General features: G+C 43.0%; 2 protein-coding genes across 2 annotated transcripts; both read left to right on the plus strand.

Moving 5' to 3' along the window:
• Positions 1-702: 702 nt before the first annotated feature.
• Positions 703-2,693, plus strand: LOC4337002 (uncharacterized). Its single transcript, XM_015779486.3, has 6 exons — positions 703-1,119; positions 1,281-1,459; positions 1,577-1,750; positions 1,906-2,064; positions 2,177-2,334; positions 2,455-2,693. The coding sequence occupies exons 1-6, from the start codon at positions 984-986 to the stop codon at positions 2,585-2,587; spliced, it is 939 nt and encodes a 312-aa protein (XP_015634972.1). The 5' UTR covers positions 703-983; the 3' UTR covers positions 2,588-2,693.
• Positions 2,694-11,618: 8,925 nt separating this feature from the next.
• LOC4337003 (uncharacterized) lies at positions 11,619-16,064 on the plus strand. The gene is made up of 11 exons (XM_015779479.2): positions 11,619-11,820; positions 11,912-12,229; positions 12,764-12,910; positions 13,091-13,171; positions 13,263-13,303; positions 13,416-13,457; positions 13,531-13,593; positions 14,212-14,283; positions 14,756-14,889; positions 15,268-15,344; positions 15,657-16,064. The coding sequence occupies exons 1-11, from the start codon at positions 11,657-11,659 to the stop codon at positions 15,706-15,708; spliced, it is 1,191 nt and encodes a 396-aa protein (XP_015634965.1). The 5' UTR covers positions 11,619-11,656; the 3' UTR covers positions 15,709-16,064.
• Positions 16,065-16,966: the final 902 nt, after the last annotated feature.

A 16,966-nucleotide genomic window follows, 5' to 3' on the forward strand; every position in this document is an offset into this window, starting at 1 on the left:
CCCACATGTCATACATACATACATACATTTTGAAGCCTGTGTTGCAGCTGGCTATAAATTTGTATGACGATTTTATTCTCTCTCTTATTTTATTTTCTCGAAATGTGTTTATAGCTAACTTATAGCCTACTATTGTACCTGCTCTAAGCAAAGAGTGCAGAGATCAAGAACAATAAAGCATTCATCACTCAGTAATTAATTCTTAACCAAGAGTGCAGAGATCAAGAACAATAAAGCATTCATCACTCAGTAATTAATTCTCATTGGTTAAGGTGCTAAGTCGCTTCATGTTCCATGGATTACATCAAGTTTTACATACTGTATATAGGTGGACCAATAGAAATTAATCTTAGTTAGTTACATGTAATATATTCAATGATGCCCATTTACTTTTGGCACAAATAAAGAAAGATGCACTTGTTACAGGATCGATTCCGAGAGTAATGATTAAAAAAAAAACTGTTAGTATCTCCAACGTGGCCACGGAGCATGTGGAGAGGAACTCGAAGAAGACCCAAGCCAGTCGGTCAAAAAAAAGAAGAAGAAGAAGAAGAAGACGACCCAGTCCAGCGTCGCCCAGCAGGATGACGTCACCGTTCTTGGGCCGCACTGGTGCGATTTTGTATGGGCCACGGCCCACGGGCTGCTCTAATATATAGGCCTCGAAAAGGAAGCTGCTCCGATCCCCCTCTCCCTCTCAAAATTCCTCGAGTCGAAGAAGCCCTTGCCCTCTCCGGCGCGCCGCCGCATCGAGAAGAAGAAGGGGGATTGAATCGTCTCACCAATGGACTAGCGGGGAGCCACCTTCCCAACCCTGCCCTACCCTGGAGTCACCCACCGACCCAAGTGATGCAGATGCAAATACACACCCGCGGAGGATTTGGGTGGACTCGGAGGACTCGGAGGAGGACTCGTCGTCGTCGGAGGAGGAGGAGGTAGTGGAGGAGGAGGAGGAGGAGGAGGAAATCGCAGTTACCCCCGAAATGGAGGCACGCTTGTATGCCGAGTTTCGAGCAACCGCTAGGGCGAGGCTGATGCCAGCTGTTACACTCGCGGAAAGTTGCAAGAAATTCGGTTACCACCCGCCAGCGCCGCCTTTCGAGATCATCAACCACCCAGGTAGATCTTCTTCCTCCATTGAAATTGGTGGTAGCTGTTAAACAGTGATGTGATTTCGATGATGATGCAGTAATTGGAATGTTTTCCAGAGTAGAGGGATTTAAATCCCCCATCTTATTTCGTTTTCATCGAAATTTACTTGCTATCTTGTGCTTGTGCAGATCTTTTCGAGAGAGCATGGGGATGGGATACCATACTGCCGTTCAGTGTGGCACGTACTTTCTCTCGGTACAAGGAATACCTCGTGGATTATTACAATCGCAACCAAAAGAAACCCAATGCTGCTGCTGCTGCTGATCTCACTGGAGACGACGATAGCCTGACAGCTCTGGCCAACAAGGTTCCTTCCTTCCTGATTGCCACCTTCTTATCTTGTTTTATAGTTCCTAGTATTTCTAGCTTCATCTTCTAATTAGTTTATATGTGCATTTTTTTTTTGCAAAATTGTCATTTCAAGTGTGCCGAGATGGAGGGCCATCTGATGTTTCTGTTGAAGTGCCGTGCTGGAGTGTTTACTGAAAATGTCGAGATCAAGATCAGCCGGACGAGTGACAGGATCACCAAGCGTGCGCGTGAAACGACGACGAACGCGCTGGAATCCGAATTTCCTGCCGCCGCTGTCGCGTTTAAGGTGTGTCGTCACTGTGTCTCGATCCATTCCTACCTTAAAATACCAAGCAAATTAAAGCTCTTTTTTAATTTGGAGACATGCACATCAATTGATTGTTTTGTGAAAATGACTATTTTGTGCCGATTGCGAACCATGGTTGATTTTCAACTTCCAAGTGTATCACCAAAGAGGCTGAGCTGATGTGCGCAATGCTGATTCATGCGGCGGAAGATCACCCCTACTGGTTTGTATTGTGCAACAAAGTCCGGCTGTATGCCTTAAGATTTATGGCCTACAAAGAGCCTGAATATATTCTTGCCGCAGCCGCCATGATGGTACTTGTCTTGCCTCTACCAAAACAAACTGTGATCTACTTAATCTTCAGTATTAACTCTTTGATGTTTATGACAGTCTTGGTCTTGCTTGCAATGTACTACTAACTTTTAGGGCATCACGCGAGAAGCCAACTTGACGTGTGAGTTGGTGAAGGAAAGGCACAAGGATAAAAATGGACGCGAGTTCTTCAGCATCTTTATCCGGACTAGGACCTTGGCATCTATGTACTACATACTCAAAGAATATTCTGCTGTGGGAAAGCCTACTAGGTATTCTTACTGTGCAGATATTTTTGGATTATTGTTATCTGCAAGACAAGGAGTATTCTGTAAAGAATCTGTTTTCTTCTTTGGAAAAGCATATTATAAATTGTTGTTCTTTGCTACCAGGGACAACACTGCTGGGAAATTGATAAGTGATGAATCGGATGTCAAGACCTGTCCTGGAAAGGATGTAGTAGAAAATGATATCCTGGATGACTGGATCGTGATAAGTCCGAAAAAGGCAGAGACAATTGGGTGACTAGGTCAAATAATAAATTAATGCCTTCAATTATGCTGATGTAACTCCTTTAATTTACTGATTTGCCTTGAATTATTATTCGAATAACAAGAACTCTAAGACGGAAGTAGCAGAAATCAACCTGGAGGAATCGAACGAGGAAAAGCAAAACACTACGGAGGTAGAGATTTGAATGAAAATATGTTTACTCTTTGAGAGAATTCTTATATACCACTCCAAATTAGCCCATCCCCTTATATACTGTTATGAAAATAGATGCTCTCAACAGAGACGCGAACTTTTACGTGGAAAACCCTTGCAAAAAAAAAAACCACGGGCGCCGACCGGTAATAATCACTATAAAGGAGTTGATTACAAACGTAGATGAATAACAATGGAAACGTCATCCCTTTGCGTATGGCTTACAAGAGTATATATAGGAGATAATAGGAAAACACCTAATAGGTAAAGACTTGACTCTTAGTAAACTAATCTGAATATATTGTGGGCCTAAGATTCGGATCACATATATTAACATATGCCACTTAGAATTGGCTCTTTCCTAAAATGCCACTAGTTTAAAATTATCCACCCTTATGTGTCACTGCCGTCACTCCTCCGGCTGTTCATTGTTGGTCCATGGAGAAGGCAAGCCAGACACAGCGTTGATCCTAGAGAAGGCAGCAACAATGGAGTCAGGTCATGTTTAGTTCCTACACAAAAACTTTTCACCCTATTACATCGAATGTTTGGACATAAGCATGGAGTATTAAATATAGAGAAAAAAACAAATTGCACAGATTGCGTGTAAATTACGAGACGAATCTTTTAAGCCTAATTGCTCCATAATTTGACAATGTAGTGCTACAGTAAATATTTGCTAATGACGGATTAATTAGGCATAATAAATTCGTCTCACAGTTTATAAGCGGAATCGGTAATTTGTTTTGTTATTAGTGTATGTTTAATACTTCAAATGTGTGTCCGTATATCCGACATGACACGCCAAAACCTTTTACCCCTGGATCTAAACACACCCTTATTTTTGTTATATGCACTGTGAATCTGTGATGAGAGGTGATTGTGGTGATTTAAACATTTATGTGATGACCAAGTAATACTTACAGACCTCAATATTTAATGCATGTTCAGGCTTTTGGTGGAAAATCGGATTTTTCATGCTTTTGTTGGAAATTCATGTGTGATGGTATTGTATGCGGTGATGAATAATTCATTTTTCATATCCAACAGCTATATTAGCACTAAAATGCTACATACATATACATATCAACCAACTTTATTTTGTCATGCAAATAGCTTGCCAAATTTCACCGAATTGCTACAACTGGTTCTATAGCAAGTTGTAAGGGCAAAATAGGTCTTTCTAACATGAAGTTAACATTGAAGAGCCGGAGGAGTGACCATAGTGGCACATGAGGGTGGACAATTTTAAACTAGTAGCATAGAGGGAAAGATATAATTTTGAGTGGCATATAAGGGAACAGACTAATTTAGAGTGGCATATAAGGAATTCTCTCAACTTATTTCTGTGTTGGGACCCGAACCTGCTGCTTGAAACCTTTAATAAACGGAGAAGTGTTACTTTGGGCCTGTTTAGTTCCCAAACAAATTTTTTCACGCTGTCACATCAAATGTTTTGATACATGCATGGAGTATTAAATGTAGAAAAGAAAACCAATTAGACAGTTCACCAAAAAATTGTGAGACGAATTTTTTAAAGCCTAAACATGACATGATTTGCTAATGTGATACTATAGTAAACATTTGCTAATAACGGATTAGTTAGGCTTAATAAATTCGTCTCGCAGTTTCCTAACGGAATCTGTAACTTGTTTTGTTATTGGACTACGTTTAATACTTCAAATGTATGTCCGTATATCTAATGTAACATGCAGGGGCAAAAAATTTTGCCAACTAAACAAGCCCTTTCTACGAAAATCGTAAACACATAATTGTATGTATAGCGGTCCTCACCGCCGTGTTCTATCAGCGTAAAAATTATACTATAGGCATGTTTAGTTCTCAAACAAAATTTTTCATGCTGTCACGTTAAATGTTTGGACACATGCATGGAGTATTAAATGTAAAAAAAACCAATTGCACAGTTCGCCAGGAAATTACGAGACGAATCTTTTAAGCCTAATTACGCCATGATTTGACAATGTGGTGCTACAGTAAACATTTACTAATGTTAAATTTTTCATGCTGTCACGTTAAATGTTTGGACACATGCATGGAGTATTAAATGTAAAAAAAACCAATTGCACAGTTCGCCAGGAAATTACGAGACGAATCTTTTAAGCCTAATTACGCCATGATTTGACAATGTGGTGCTACAGTAAACATTTACTAATGATGGATTAATTAGGCTTAATAAATTCGTCTCGCAGTTTTCTGGCGGAATCTGTAATTTGTTTTGTTATTAAAGTACGTTTAATACTTCAAATGTATATCCGTATATCCAATGTGACATATATGGATAAATTTTTTTTGCCACAAGCCCTATATGTACGTTCACGGTTCACCCGCTGGAAACTCTCCACAATCACTTTGTTGTTGGAAAGAAGGTCCATCAACATATAGAGGTCCATCAGATAGTAGTACCAGATAATCACAGTCCAACCAATGAACTCACGTTAATTGCGAGGAGTAAAAAAAAAGTTGAAATAATTGTGAGGGAGGAAAACGAGGTGTTCTTTTCTCACGAAGATGAAGATAAAAATGGAGATTAAGTTTTTTTATGTAAAATGAGGTGGTATTAACGTATGATTAATTGAGTTTTAATTATTATAAACTTGAAAAATAGATTAATAATATTTTAGAGCAACTTTTATATAGAAAATTTTCACACGAAACATACCGTTTAGCAGTTTGAATAACGTACTATGAAAATCTTAATCTTCATCCGACTCTTATTGAAAAAAAAGAACGAGACCAAAGAGGAAAAGGAAAAATCTATATCTATATCTATATACCTAATAATAATAATAATTAAAAAATAGGTAAATCTTCCGGTTAATTTTTTCGGCAGTCATTAATGGGTGGGCCCACGTGATTTTCGCCAGTAATCCGCGAATCGGACGCGTGACGGCGATTTTGACGCTGCACAAATAAAAGAGAAACGAAAAAAAAGAGAAAGCTAGCAAGCAGCCCAACCAAAGCAGCAGCAGGCCGGCCCAACAAAAAGCAAACGCAGCCTAGCAGTCAGCCCACATAGCAAAGCAGCAGCCCAGTACAGTACTGTGCGATACTGTAGCAACCGGGAATAAGTTCACTATAGATCCCTTAATTTGTCACCGAATATAAAATCCATCCCTATTTCTACCGGGAATCAGATAAAAATAAGGAGCAATTTATTAATTTAAAAAATAAAAAATCACATGTCTTTTTTTTTAAGAAAAACATGTGATCACCAACTAAATGAATTATTTACGACAAAATAAATTATTTTTAGAAAATAGAAAACAATCACATGTCTTTTTTTTAAAAAAAAAAATGTAATCACCAACAAAATGAATCGTGTTTACATCGATTTTTTTTCTATTCATTGTATAATTTCCTTCTAATTTTTTGAGTGAAAATGATTATGCGATTGGAGTGCAGTGAGGTTGATTTGATAGATAGCGAAAAACATTTCTTATACTATTCCTACTCTTTACAATATGTAAAAAAAAAGTGTTTATCAATATCAAGTACAAAAAATAACCATGCATTGCAACCAACTTATAATAATACATGACAAAAGTAAATACTTTTTGAGTTTCAAACTTTACTCTATAATATATAATTTTATTTTAAAGTGGTATTAATAGTTTTCCTATAATCATCCATGTCAATGGATTTAGAGCAACAAATAATTATGTCATGTTAGCGTCTTACTTGCACTGGAAAGATTCGATTTGACTATAAGGACCTCAATTAATCTGGTAGCATTTTGCTCCTACACACCCATTACTATTGTTTTTTTATGCTTCACCCAATGCAATGCATGGGCATTTTGCTAGTCTATACCTAATTAAAAAATACGCAAGGCTTCCATGAAAAATTTCGTCAGTCATCCGTTTTATCCGCACGAGCGATCGATTCCATTAATTTTCGTCCGTGCGTGAATGTAGCGCCCGTTCCGTCGTGGCGCCTAGCGGGAAAACTATCTCTTAAAAACCCTAATTGCGAAACCTGTTTCTTTGCTTGTTGTCTAGTGTCCATGCCATCTCAGATCTCAAATCCCTCCGCAAAAGTCTATTTCGCCTCCCTCAGGTTCGATGGGCCGAATTCCTCTCGGCCCATCTTCCCCTCCCTCCCCATCTCCCCCTCCCTCTCTCTCTCTCTCTCCCTCTCCCCCGCTCTGCCCGTGCGCAGCACACGCGTGCGCGTGAGCCGCGCCGAGCCGAGCGCCCTCCGCCCTCGCTGCCGCTTCCCGCCGACGCCGCCGAAATCGCCACGCCGCCCGTTGCTTCCCGCGCGCGCGCGCCGTGGTGGCCGACCGCCTGGTCGCCGCCGCCGTCAGCCTCTGCCGCGCCTGCCGTCCGTGTCACCGCTCCGTTCCAAACTGCCCCGCCGTCATCGCCGTCGTCATCGACTCGGCCCCGCCTCTCCCTGCGCGTGCCTCCAAGGGACGGAGGCAGAGCTTCCCCCCCTCTGCCGCGTCGCCCTCTCTCCCTCCTCTTTTTCCCCAAAGTGGCAAGGGGGCAAGCCCCCTTTCCCTCCTCCCTTTTTCCCTTTTCCCTCCCGCCGGCGTCATCCCCCCCTGTCGCCGTTTGGGCCGCGACCGCCGAGCGCTGGCTCGCTCCCTTGACCGCCCAAGGTCGGTTTCCAAACCGACATTGCCGCCCTATAAACCCAGGTGCCCTCCCTTCCTTTTTCCCCTCCCAATCTTCCCCGTTTTTCACCCACGCCATTGCCGTCCCTCTCGCCGACCGCCGCCGTCGCGTGTGCCGAAGGAGCCGGTGCGCGCTAGGACGCGGAAGGGGAATCCGGGCACTCGTCTTCTTCCTCTTCCCCGGCCCGAGGCCGGAGAGATCACTCCCGTGCCGTCGGCCTCTCGTCACTGCGCCCCACCACCCCGCACGGTAGTGCCTCCCTACGTTCCCCCTTCTCGTTCCATCTCCTCCCCTTAGACTCGGGTAGTAGCACGAGTAGCCTCCCCGTAGCTAGCTGGCGCCGCCCCGACCGTTGCCGCCGCTCGCTGTGTGCTCGCCGCCGTCGCCGCCCGTGCTCCGTAGCGCTCGCTCGTCGCTGGCCTCGCTCGGCGTAGCTCCGCCCAATCCGACGCTAGCAACAGATTCCCGTAGCCGCGTAGATGCTCTCACCGCCAGGAATCGGCCCCTCGTGACCTCGTCGCCGTTCCCCCCTTTTCTCTCCGCCGGTTGCCGCCGCCGCAATCCGCCGCCGACGGACTCCCTCCGGCGAATCCAAGCCGTTGGCTCGCTCCCTCTCGCTCTCCCTCGTCATCCCGGTGTACGCCCCGTCGCCCCTCGTCGTCGCACGGCGTCCCGGAGAAACCGCCGCCGCCCGCCGTCCATTCGCGGCCGGCGCCTTCGTCTTCCTCCAGCCGGCCCGCGTGGCAGCCACGTAGGCGCCACGTCGGCGCCACCTCGGCCGCGACCGGATCGGCTGACCCGGCCAGCTGCTCCCTCCGTTCCCCCCCGGTGCGCATGGTCCGCGGTGAGCCGTGAGGCTGCGCGTGGGCCCGCCGCACCGCGTCCTCCGCGAACCGCGCGCACTCGCCGTGCCTCCCCTCCCCAAACCCTAGCACGCCCCGCGTGCACCTCGCTCACGTGAGCCGAGCCGCCGACAAGCGGGTCCCACCCGGGACCACGCGGGATGGACCCGGCCCACCGGCTCTCTCTCTCTCCTCCCCGCCCGCTCGCGCCTTGGGCCGCCTTCTTGGGCCGGCCGACCCATTAAGCTCGGCCGAGCCGCCCCTTTCTCTCGGGCCGCGCCCTAGCCACCCGAGGAAAGTCTAATTTCCCTCCCTCCTTCCTTTCTTTCCTTTTCTTTTTCAAAAAGGATTTAAATAAATCCTTTTCCTTTAGATCAAAAATCCAATAATCTTAGAAATTCAATTTCTTCTCAACCGTATGACCGTTTGACTCCGTTCAACTTCCAAAATTCCTCAAATCTCGAGATCTATCTAATGGCACGCTTAGAGATCAATAATAGGGCTTTATTTTCGCCGTTTGTTGAGTTGTCCCGTTTCGCGTGTAGTTTCGGAGCCCGAAGACCCGCAGTGCGAGGATTTCGAGGATCAAGCTCAAGATCTCGAGCAAGGCAAGCCACCTTTGAACATCTTGAACCTATATTTGAACTTAATTATATTGCTTGCAAAATATTATGCATTGATAGGATTGCACTTAATCTGTTTGCCCCGTCTGCAAGGCAGATCGGTGGGCCTACCTAACTTGTTGCATCTGATCCTTCCATTGTTAATTGTTATATCATGTTCCCTTGTAACCACCTAGTTGCGCCTCGGTAATCGTGCACTCTGTACGAGTATCGATGGTCGCCTTCAAACTTAAAATCTGAGAAACATCTTGGGTAAAACTTGGGTTTTACAAAAGACTTGGAAAACCCGACACCTGGGTCGGTGCTTGCGAACTAAATGAATTTCCAAAATCGCGGACCGGGGAACGTACCGGGTGTACGGTTTTCCGCTCTTGCACTTAAGGACCGTTTCCTTGGAATTTCATCCGAACATAAGACAAGTGCGACTACATGGGTGGAATGGAACACCCCTGGCTGAGTAACTAGCTAAACGGGGGAGCCATGATGCCAAGAGACATGTGGATTCAACGGGGTGGTGTCGGGGAGAACCCCCAGGTTTCCTGGCACAGTATGGTCTGGGACCTAATCTGGTGTTGGTCTGGGACCCCTCTCGTTGGCATATGGTGAACCTGTGTCGGCTTTCGAAATGCCTTGTCATGGAAGCCTTAAGGTCTCTAGTCGTGGCCGTTCTGCACGGGCTGGATGATCCGGGTTAGTAATGTCGTGTGGGTAAAGTGTACCCCCTCTGCAGAGGTTATTAAACTGTTCGAATAGCCGTGCCCACGGTCATGGGCGGATGTGAGGTGATTCCTAGCGTAGTTTTGCTTGACTACTGCTTGTGAAATTTGCTGATGTGGTTTGGGTTCGATGTTTGGAAAATCTGCAGCTGATGGGATCAGCCAGGCTTGGGTGGCCATTTGAAAGCTGTTGGCCGGGTGCCAACCTTGATCAATTCAAAAGACTGATACATTGCACATACTCCGACCGGACGAGACGCACTGTCTCATCCGTATCGTTTGAGAAGCACTCACTTAGTTGTTTCAGAAAAGAGTTTAAATAAAATCAATTGCAAAAACAACATCCTTTCCTTAAAGCCTGCATTAAACACTCACCCTTGCTCTATATAAATAATCCCGCCAGTTGCTGAAGAAGATGAAGCGGATCCCGCTGACGAGGAGTTCTTCCAGGAGCAAGTCGGCTACGATGAGTTTTAGGGTTTCGGCCTAGTTCCCAAGTCGCGCCTGTGATGTGTGGTCCAAGTCTTGGCTTCCGCTTCCCTTTTGTAATGCAGTTGTGAGCTCGGGATCTGTCCGCAGCCCAACATGATTGTACTCCTACTCTATAATAAAGAGACCTCTGTTGCTGTGATATTCTGTCTTCCTGTGATACCAGCACTGTTTCCTGGGACTGGTATCGATTAACAGGTTAATTTGGAGCGTCACAGGCTAGTCCCGCTCGGGGCTAGTTCGGGGCGTGACAGTGAAGGACTCCGATTGATGTGGGCTCACTAACCGAAAAATATTCATACTGTATAGCAACACATTATGGCACAACCATCCACGTTCTTAGTTGGTTAGGTGATGAAACTTGTGGCCCAAAGGTTTTGGAGTTCGACTCCCATCACCCCTCAGGTTTATGCTGCTTATCCTCTCCAATTTTTTCTTTTTCTCTCCAAAGCAGATTATATTTTTTTCAAAAGTACACCCATATTTTGAAATTCATATTAAACCAGCAATATATGTAATTTACTATTGTGTTTTTCTACACTTTATCACCTCCTCTTATTATTATTATTTTTGAAAAGTATGTCCATATAATTTTTGCTTTTTCTCTCCAAAGCAGATTATATTTTTTTTCAAAAGTACACCCATATTTTTAAATTCATATTAAACCAGCAATATATGTAATTTACTATTGTGTTTTTCTACACTTTATCACCTCCTCTTATTATTATTTTTTTTGAAAAGTATGTCCATATGTTTGAAATTAATACTAAACCAGAAACATATGTAATTTCCTACCGTGTTTTTCTACACTTTATCACCAATGATGCTTATCCTCTCCAATTTTTTTCTCTCCTAAACTGATTATATTTTTTAAAAGTACATCCATATGTTTGAAAATTCATATTAAATTTCCTACTATGTTTTTATACATTTTATCACCTCCTCTTATTAAGAAAATGCCCGTGCGTTGCAACGGGTTGTAAATAACATTCATTGAAATAAATTAAAATCCTAAACTACATATCACAATTGGGCAGAAATGATGAAAAATTGAACATGTTTTTGCTAGTATTTTGGTACGTCACCTGTATTGGAGTCAGTTTTTTAGTCCGTTCGCTTTTGAAAATACAGATCCGTGTTTGAGTCAGATTTTAAATTCGTTTGCTTAGAAATATTAAAGGTGTCGTATAAGAAATCCCTTTTAAAAAACTCGCATGCTAACTTAAGATGAAAGTCATACTCTTAATTGCAGTTCATGATTTTCTTAAAAAATATCTAAGCGAATTCCAAAGTGAAATTCATATTAGCTAAACCGTATAACAATAGTAAGATTAAAATAATAGTCACCCGTGGCAACGTACGGGCATATTTTCTAGTAAATCAAAATAACTGTTAGGGAGGGGGAGAGGACAGTACAGAGGTACGGAGGAAAGTGGAGGAAACGGAGGGACGAGGACGGAGATGGAGGAAGTCAGTAGGATCCCACGTGTCATACTCACACCCGAATTTTAGATAAGATCGGCCGCTTCGCTTCCCCCCTCGAATTCAAGCTCAAGCGCTTAATACGAATCTGGCTGCCATGGAGCTCTCCGGCGATGCCGCCGTCGTCTCCGGCTCCGGCAACCGCAAGCGCAAGCGCCATGTGCAGCAGCACTCCCTCGAGTACCCCTGCGTGTCGCGGCTCCGCCACCGTCGCCTCCTCGCCTTCCTCAGCCGCCACGACTACGACTCCACCTTCGACGCGTAAGCCCGAGCACCACCAATCTTCCTCCTCCTCCTTCATCCTCTCGATCTCTCGCCTCGCCTCAATGGCACCGACTTGTTTGCAACGCAGGCTGGTGCAGGAGACGTCCGTGCTCTTCCGCGTGGGGCACATCCAGGCGCTGGTGAGGCAGGGCCGGTGGGCGGACGCCGCCAGCTACGTCAACCGCTTCGTGCCGCCGTCTCGCGTGCTCACCGATGCCGGCCTGGTCTTCCACGAGTTCCTCTACATCCACCACGTCCTCGACTGCATCGTCGCCGGCGACCACTTGCGGGGCGCTCAGGTGGCCGCCAGCTACCAGCGCCACGTCAGGGACAACCCCAACCCCTCCCATGGCGCCATCAAGCTCATACGCATCCTCCTCACCATTCTCCACTGCCATCCAATCAGGTACGACTACAACAACACTTTTTGTAGAGTAGATCAGGATTAATCCTATCGGTTCAGCGGATTTGATCGGGCCTCACCAAAATACCGAAATTTCGGTCTGAAATTTTAAACAAAATTTAGTTGAATTTAAATAAATATTACCAAAATTCATGAAAAAATTAAAAATTTTCGGCCGAAGTAATATCGTATCGGAGGGGAAATTTCCAACCCTGGAGTAGATTAACTTAACAGCCCAATGGGTTGATTATGGGAGGGATTTAGGGAGATCGGTGTAACAGATAACAACAGAGACATATATAAGTCTTAACAGTTCTTTTTTTTTTTAGAGAAAGACAATTTTTACCTAGCCTCAACATCCAACCGGATATATACAGCCCTTTAAGTTGGGAACTTACCCCATCAAACAAGGAACTTAGCCCTCAACACTGCAACCAGCCCTTTCACAAGTCTTAACAGTTTTGCATGCTTAATTTACTGTTTTCCAAGCATCTTTCACCATCCATCTCTTTCTTGGAACGGAATTATTATGCATAGGGCGTTCCTCAACTGGCATCTGGTGAGGTACAAGGCGGCCGAGATCATCAAGGACTTGATCCCTCAGATCCCCGAGTTCAACGACCTGCTAAAGCTACCGAAAGGTGGCCCCATCAAGCCACACAACATCCTCCCCATTGGGTCCAGGTAATGCTACTTCCTTCGATTTATACTGCAGTAATTCAGCAGCTGATCTGAATTTGGTGACCCTTTGTGCCCGCATTGCTCCATATGGATCACTATCAGTGTACAGCTGATTTCCATTGTCAGTATGTATCAACTGCTGTGACTTCATTTTATATATTAACTGAAAATCTTTGCTACTAGTTCTCATCGGAGGCGCCACGTGAAGAATGAAGACCGGATTCCACCTGATATTGCCCGCTTCTATCTTCAGAAGAAGAGAGGGTAGACCACAATTCAATTTCTCTCCATTTTTTCCACTGTTTCAGGATTTTCGACATTGACACACATGACACATGTGCATTGCTTTGTGCAGGCTGCCCTCTTCTACTATCTGTCAGGAGAGATATTACACAGGTATATAAGTTTATAAATCGATTATATCTCTCCATATTCATATCTAGATTTAATAAGCAGAACCAGCAATATTATTAGGCATGATACTTATAACCATGTTTTTCAATGTCAGGATTATCACGTAATGCAGCAAACTGGCTTGCAGATATCATCGGTAATACTTGTTTGCCTTGTGTCTCCTGCCTTTGTTGACTTCCCATTGTCACTTGACTTCCGAACCTTTTCAGACAAATCTTTGCAAGCTGGTGTGCTGCGTGATGGATATCCATTTAAACACTCCTGTAACGAAGGTAGCTGAAAACAGTTATGGAGTATTTGCTCAGATAAATATCGGTACCATTTTCTTTGCGTGAAGTTCATTGGAGCCTTTTGGGCCAATTATGCATAAGATTTCTTTAGCTGCTTTCGAGTTTGACCTCTCCTTTCCTTTCAATTTAAGTGTTGGCTTTGTGCGCAGGATGTTTAGAGAACATAGAGAAACTCATATAAAATGGCAATGAACTAGTCAACCAGCCCATCATAATTCGTTTTTTGCACTTGACTTTATCAGTGTTACAATTTACAATAATTTGTTTTCTCTTAATCAAACAAATTCACTGTGTTCTATGCTTAGATCTTCCTGTATTATGGCCTATATATTCACCTGACACAGCATGTACATGCTGTTGGCGCTGCTTATTTTTTGTTCTTGCTACATCTCTGGGCCTATTTGTAGGACCATGAATCAATCTTTTAAAACCCTTTGTGGAAACAGATTTCGTTCAGTGGTCCATCGAAGCATTTAGATGTTAATTGATTTCCAATTTTCTAATTGTTAGCAATTCAGATTTCAAAACGCATTGAGCTTAGTAGTCTTGCTACACTTGGTGGGTACCTGCTGTCATTTCTAATTCCTGAAAACATTGCAGGTGTTACTGGTGCTCCAATTGGTTTGGATAGTCCTGCTAACAGTTATGGGATCTCAACACAAACTATTGCAGGTAAAATGTATTAGTAATAACATCCCATGCCAACAGCCATATTTCAATTTCATTATTCAATTATATAGAGCAGCATATTGTTTCTTGGTCACATGCATATGTTTTGTATTACAATTCCTGCTAAAATGATGGAATACCATCAAATTCTTGCATGTGAATTAAGTGCACACTCTTACTTGATAGTTATCATTGAAGCCCAGGCACCATGAAGCCCCAATTTAGCGTCCTATATATGTACTATTAGGATTATTATCATTGTTAAAAGTATATCGCTGAGTCAGCATTTTTTTCTTTTTGAGGGAAATCACATCTGTAAAATCAAATGGGAACAACCCTCTCTTTTCATCTATAACTATAATATATGAAATATATATTGTCAGGAGAATATTAACCATGTAGTTGAGTTGGTAATAATATACCACAATGATGCTTACTCCAGGATTCCAGCTAACTTGAGAGTACTTCTGTGCAGACATGATGCGTCCGTTGATCATTAGTGATATCGGTCAAGGTTCAGTTGCAAGAAACAATCCAACAAGGCCAGAAACAACTGCTCACCAAGCGATTAGTCCAACAACGCAACAGATAACTACGGAGTTTGTTCAAGTAAGCATCACTTGGCACTTTCTATAAACAAGAAAAAATTGACTGCAAAAATGAATAAATAAGTTCAGTACTGTACCTCACCTTAGTCATCTACAATAGGCCAACGATTGCTTACTGATTTCCAACTGCTGCTCTTTTCTAAGAATAATTTTGTGCTACATATGATCTCTTGTTCATGAACCATGATCGTGGATCGCATACAAATTTGTTTTCTTTTTGTTGTGTGTGTTCTTTACTTCTTTAGGGTGGGGCATGTGGAGTTATCACTAGCTTGATTCAACATCAAACGCAGAGTATATTTTCACAAAATATTTCTATTATTGCATTGGAACCTTGCCAATTGATAGGGCAGTAACAATACTTACTTCTTTTACTCAGCATTCAGAATCACAATTTCAAGAATACAACTCCCAGATGGATGGAAGAGTCAGAATTGTTGAAAGTGGCATGAAAAGGTATACATTGCTAATCCAATCCTTCATGCATGGAAACAAATCTGGTTTCTAAGGTTTACTGTCAATCTCCAAGTAGTTTCAACAATGCTTTTACTGGATTTTGAATACTGGGACCCTTGGAGGGGCTTACATTAGCAGAATTTGCCTATTTTATTATTATTTCCAATTCGTGAGTTTTCTGTTTCTTCCCTATGGATTCTGTGATTAATTTAATTTACAATGTGTGGCATCATTCAAGTTTGGCTTTGATTTATTTCCAATCTTCTGCATATATGAGAAATGTAGCAAGTTATACTCAATTTTTCCGTCCAGGTCGCGTTCCTTCGGTGGTGGTTGCAGCTCATCCGTTGAAATTTCGAGTTGATGACTTCTTTAGCCGGACTGGCCGGAAGAATGACCAGTTCAGTGACTTGGGTTGGTGGTTTCGGTGTTCTCTTGTGCTTCTCATCGAGGGGAGACTTAATTGAATGAGTTAAGGGAGCTGTTAGAATATTTAGTTAGTGTAGTCTATGTCAATTTTTACCATTTTTAGAACAATCACAATTTGTGGCTTGGATATACTGGTTTCGCTTTTGTCTTAAGCCCTATAGGGCGTTTTCTTGTGGCGTGGAATTATCACTCCATATCCTTTAATAGACCGTCAGTGATGAATACTGCCACTCACAAAATTACTTTTTATGCTACCATTTAAATGAGATCATTGTTATTCTTTGCCTCCCAGGGAATCTTTATTTGCTTATCATTTCTGGCTCACTCAACTCTTCAGCTGACACATCAGTCCAACTTTCTTCTTTGTTGCTTCCTTTCTGGTGGTTTTTTAAGTACCCTCGTTGATACTCTACTCCTGTGTGCCATATTTGTGTAGGCGTATACTTGGAGAGGAGAACTTCATGACAAACAACTAAATTAGCAACATTATTTATCCTGTATAAAATTTATAAGCTTCTATGTATAAAATTCCTATATAGAATAGAAAATATATTTCTATGTATAAAGTCTACATGTACAAAGTTTATATTCATGCATAGAAATATCACTAGCATATGGGCCAAAAGTCTAGCAAACTAACATACGGGCTAGAACACATGGCCAGAAGGCCAACCATTACGTGCAGCCCACGAACAACACCATACGAAGAAAAGGAAAAATCGCACGATCGGACCGGAAAAAGAAACGGCAGTGTTGAGCGATCGCGTACTATATGGACGTGACTATGTAGGTAGTGATAGCTTGTTTATCTAAACTAGCTATCACACCATCTATAAGAGACATTGGTCTTGTTTGGATCCTCCGAGCTATTAAATAGCCCTCCGGAATCTTGCTATTTAGGAGTATTAAACGTAGATTACCGACAAAACCGATTTCATAACCCCAAGGCTATTTTGCGAGACGAATCTAATGATATATATTAATCCATGATTAGCGACTGATTACTGTAGCATTACTGTAGCAAATCATGGATTAATATACCTCGTTAGATTCGTCTCGCAAAATAGCCTAGGGATTATGGAATTGGTTTTGTCAGTAATCTACATTTAATACTTCTAAATAGCAAAATTTCGGAGGGATAGCCCTCCGGATCCAAACAGGGCCATTATCCACTTATACATTTTTTGAGAATT

This window comes from Oryza sativa, chromosome 4 (assembly GCF_034140825.1).
Source record: "Oryza sativa Japonica Group chromosome 4, ASM3414082v1".
Classification (NCBI taxonomy): Eukaryota; Viridiplantae; Streptophyta; class Magnoliopsida; order Poales; family Poaceae; genus Oryza; species Oryza sativa.